Raw genomic sequence first — 3,719 nt, 5'->3', positions numbered from 1 at the left:
ACCACCGGTCTGAGCATTTCGGCAGTCCTGGACTTCCTTATTGCACTGGCTCTCATCTTCCATCTGCAGAAGAGCAAGACCGGCTGGCAGTCGTAGGTTGCCATTCTCTCGTTGTCAGAACTGCCTCTCACACATTCGGTACAGCATGGACCAGATCATTGACATGATCGTGTTGTACACGGTCGAGAACGGCCTGATCACCTCGTCCGTGCCGCCTTCATGTCGAGACCCGTGTCCGTCACTGATCATCGCTGTCACAGGATCGTCGCCGTCCTCTCTCTCGTTTGCGTAAGTCTGCCGGCAGCGATAACCAGCAGCGGCGCCCTGACGCTCCCTTTTGCAGTGGGTGACGATGAAGAATAACCTCATCTTCCTCGCTCTTCACTTCGCCATCAGCAAGCGTACGTCACCCGCCTACATTATTCCTCGCGCCCAGACTGACCCCGGCTCCTTTTTACCCACCAGTCTACGCGAACTCGTTCCTAGCGACGTAAGTATTATGAAAGCACGTTCGCTCCGCAACGCGATGCTGACATCGCCGCCCCTTCAGGCTGAACGCGCGCAAGACGCTGGCTCAGCGCACGCAGAAGTCGAGCAACGACCAGAACCAGCTCCCGCTCGTGTTCCCGAACGGCCTCGGACGCACAGGCCGGTTCTCTACGGTAAGCGCATCGCTGCTCGTCCGCGTGTGCCAGAGGGCTGACGGCGCCGGTGCAGCAACCACCCGTGAACCCTATTGGCAGCGTCGTCAGTCTTCGTTTCCCGCTTCTTTCGTCGAGCGCAGTACCTGACGACGCGTTTTTGACAGATGCAAATCACCGTGGAGAAGACCGTGCACTGCGTCACCGACGTCGGCGACGAGTCGCCCGAACGCTTCTCCGAGGAAGCGCAAAGCCCAACAAAGAACGGCACAGGAAAATTCTGACGATATCTACCTCACGCACCCCCTTCACGGCTCCGACCGCCCATGCAACGTCCCCGGATCTCACTCCCTTTGCTCCAGCCCTTGTCTCTCGTTTATGTAGCTTCGTAGGTCGAACCATTCGTATGTACGAAAAAACAACACTTCTATGCGAGTCTTCCAGCCGTAAGCCTGTACCTGCCTTGTTCACCCCCTGTTTGATTAACAGTCCCGTTTTCGCGACTTTCGCTCCTTTGACAAGCTTCTTTCTCTCTTTTGTTGCCCGGTTCGTCGTGTGTTTCGGAAGGAGCGCCGGATACGCATCGTGTATAAGTATTGTCCCAAGTAAGACCGTCCACTGTCACCATCTCTGCTCGTACCTGGCCCGAAAAGTATCATAGTCGTTTCAGCCAATTCAGAGCAAGAGCAGGCACCGCCTTGCCCGATGTTTCAATCGTCATTTCCAAACCCCCTTAGCCGAGCCGCGATCTCCATCTGGAATCGCTCCTTGGCGTACGGCGCGTGCTCTATCTCGCTGAGCACGTCCGTCCCCGACGTAGCGTCGCCGAAGACGGGCTCACCCGTGCCACGCACGTTCGCAAGGACGGCTTGGCGGTAGTGCCAGCGCAGGAGCGCGTCCGAGGCGCGGTGCGGGTCCGCCGGGTCGCGGCACGCAGGGTCGAGCGTCCGCCCGTCGAGACTGTCGGTGTCGAGCGCGAACACGACGACCTTGTGATTGTCCTGGCTGGCAATAAGGAAGAGACCCACGACGAAAGCATGTGTGTGGTCTACCTACGTCGGGGTTCACAGAGATGAGGTACTGGTCCCAGAGCTGGCGTATGTGCGCGAGAAGGGCGAGCCCGTTCTGCGCCGAGCTCAGCTTCGCCGCGGCCGCGCGGCCCTCGGCGTCCGTGATGCATCGCGCGAGGTCGTGCGCGAGCCAGTAGTCCTCGTTGTCGCGCGGGAAGATGTGTGCGGCCTCGACCCCGCTGCGGTCGGCGACGCCGGAGATGACGCACTTGCCGTCGCGTGCACGTACGCTGTCCGAGAAGGTGGTCTCTGGGTGCGAGTCCTGGGGTGAGACCAGGCGAGGCAGCCATGGCTCGTCTGAAAGTTTGATAGGGCCTAAGTAGATGTGCTCGGTGAGCGTCAAGATCAGGTTTACCGAAGTCAAGGGTCACCTCTACAGTAAACGTCATAGATCCCTGGCTCGAGAGGCCTTTCGTTTCTACGTACTTCGCGGCAAGAGAATCTATCTTGGATCCGTATTGGAAAGTGCGTGACGAGGAGAAGGTCTAGCATGTCGAGGAAGGTTGCATCCGTGACGGAGCCATTCTGATGCAGCCCGCCCAGCAGCCGTTCGTTGTCCGAGGCGTCGTAGATATAGACGTTGCGGTAGGCAGCACGATCGCCGTTCATCGCGGCCTCTTGGGCCACTTCACGAGGGACCCACTGAAGACCGCATTCTGGTCCGTCGTCTTGCGCAGCGGTACGCTTTGGGACCCGTCATGACCGCTCAGCGCCCCTGAAGGAAACGGAACGAGTGTTATGCCTTGTTTACTTGGATCCGTTTCTAGGCCTCACCCGGAACTGCGACGCGCCAAGTCGCGTCAGGATGCAGAAAGAGCGACCACAGATCCGTCGAACAGCGCAGGGCTGACCCATGGGGCAACCGACGATGGAGGCCTCGTTGCAGATGCACTTCAAGCTCAGGATCCGTGAGAGCGCCAGTCTCATAGAAATGGGCTGAGCGCCGGTGAGCGGTTATTGCTCTCGAATATCCTCAAGCTCGGGGTGCAACGCCTACTCCAGGCTGCAGGGTCTCTGGAGTCATCAGGTAAGGCTCGCGGACATTGCGTTTCTCTGTGGAACTGAGCTTTGTCTTGTGACAGCGCATCGCGCTTCCTCCAGGCAGCACGCCGAACACGCTTTAGGCACGCACGCACGCATTCTTTAGCGATGTGCCTGCGTCCCTCCCTCGTCCTCCTCAGAGGTTTGTCGTCCTGTGCTTCGCTTGTATTTGTATACTATGTTTCCGACCTCCCACTACCAGCCAAGGGTCGCCCCGGGCCTCCGCGCCTCGTTACGTGTCTCGACAAAGTTCCTCACGTTCCCCGCCCGACATCTCCACCGACAGAACTCGGACGAGACTTCTGTCGCGAGCGACGAGGACGCTGAACGCCTGTCGTTTTGCGACGACGACCTCGTCGACATCGATCCCGAGGAGCGCACAGCTGCCGCGGCTCTCTATTCTGCTCCCGTCACCGCCGGTGCCCGTAGTCCTAGCTCACCATTCGAATGTGAGTTCTTCTGACCGTAATAAATCCAATCCCTAATCGATGCCTGCAGTGCACATATTTCCGTTGTTATTACGACCTCATATTTCTCTTTCCATCGTCAAAAATCTTGCTCCGCATTCTACACCCACCGACTCAGGCCCAGTCAATCCTTATTTGCAATCAGACAGCGACTGCACGACTAACACTGCTGTCGACGACCAGGAACCTGAGACAGTCGAAGAGCCTATACTCGACACTGCTCTTGCGTCTCCTGCCGAGCGACTGGTACTCGACTACAGGAGGGCATCGGTACAGGCGCTCTCCATCGACCAAGTAACAGACACCCTTTTCGACAGCGATCCCTTCCGGAAAGAGGACGCTGTAGAAGAGAAAGTGTTTCGCCCAAAGCTTGTTCCAGTCTCTCCCCTCCGTATCACTCAGGAAGACCTTATTGATCCCAACTTTATTCCGCCTTCGCCTCCTACGTCCGGACCACCCAGCCCGTCCACAATCACACCCTCCACGCTATCTCGTCTGTC

At 58.1% G+C, this 3,719-nt stretch overlaps 2 protein-coding genes across 2 annotated transcripts in view; one reads left to right on the top strand and one right to left on the bottom strand.

The window, feature by feature from the left end:
* PHACADRAFT_111661 (uncharacterized protein) overlaps positions 1 to 1,067 on the top strand; it is a 2,027-nt gene extending 960 nt beyond the window's left edge. Inside the window, exons 5-11 of the mRNA XM_007390636.1 lie at positions 145 to 204; positions 261 to 288; positions 344 to 401; positions 466 to 490; positions 551 to 662; positions 718 to 747; positions 809 to 1,067. Of these exons, the coding sequence (XP_007390698.1) occupies positions 145 to 204; positions 261 to 288; positions 344 to 401; positions 466 to 490; positions 551 to 662; positions 718 to 747; positions 809 to 925 (430 nt within the window). The 3' untranslated portion in view covers positions 926 to 1,067. The remainder of the gene's footprint in view (positions 1 to 144; positions 205 to 260; positions 289 to 343; positions 402 to 465; positions 491 to 550; positions 663 to 717; positions 748 to 808) is intronic.
* Positions 1,068 to 1,102: 35 nt separating this feature from the next.
* Positions 1,103 to 2,424, bottom strand: PHACADRAFT_111660 (uncharacterized protein). The gene is made up of 3 exons (XM_007390635.1): positions 2,083 to 2,424; positions 1,698 to 2,026; positions 1,103 to 1,642 (listed from the first exon to the last, which is right to left on the bottom strand). Exons 1-3 carry the CDS (start codon positions 2,318 to 2,320, stop codon positions 1,352 to 1,354), a joined length of 858 nt encoding a protein of 285 aa, XP_007390697.1. The 5' UTR covers positions 2,321 to 2,424; the 3' UTR covers positions 1,103 to 1,351.
* Between the last annotated feature and the right edge of the window lie 1,295 nt (positions 2,425 to 3,719).

The sequence above is a fragment of the Phanerochaete carnosa genome (genome assembly GCF_000300595.1).
Source record: "Phanerochaete carnosa HHB-10118-sp unplaced genomic scaffold PHACAscaffold_1, whole genome shotgun sequence".
Lineage (NCBI taxonomy): Eukaryota > Fungi > Basidiomycota > Agaricomycetes > Polyporales > Phanerochaetaceae > Phanerochaete > Phanerochaete carnosa.
Note: the sequence above shows the minus strand (reverse complement) of the source record. Positions and strands in the feature narration are given on the sequence as shown.

What these genes read in the sequence shown, in the direction of transcription:
- PHACADRAFT_111660 (XM_007390635.1), bottom strand. Translation starts at nt 2,320, where the DNA reads ATGAACGGCGATCGTGCTGCCTACCGCAACGTCTATATCTACGACGCC. An exon ending in CTATGACGTTTACTGTAGAG is followed by an intron (nt 2,027 to 2,082) that starts GTGACCCTTGAC and finishes ACATCTACTTAG; the next exon opens with GCCCTATCAAACTTTCAGAC. An exon ending in TCATCTCTGTGAACCCCGAC is followed by an intron (nt 1,643 to 1,697) that starts GTAGGTAGACCA and finishes ATTGCCAGCCAG; the next exon opens with GACAATCACAAGGTCGTCGT.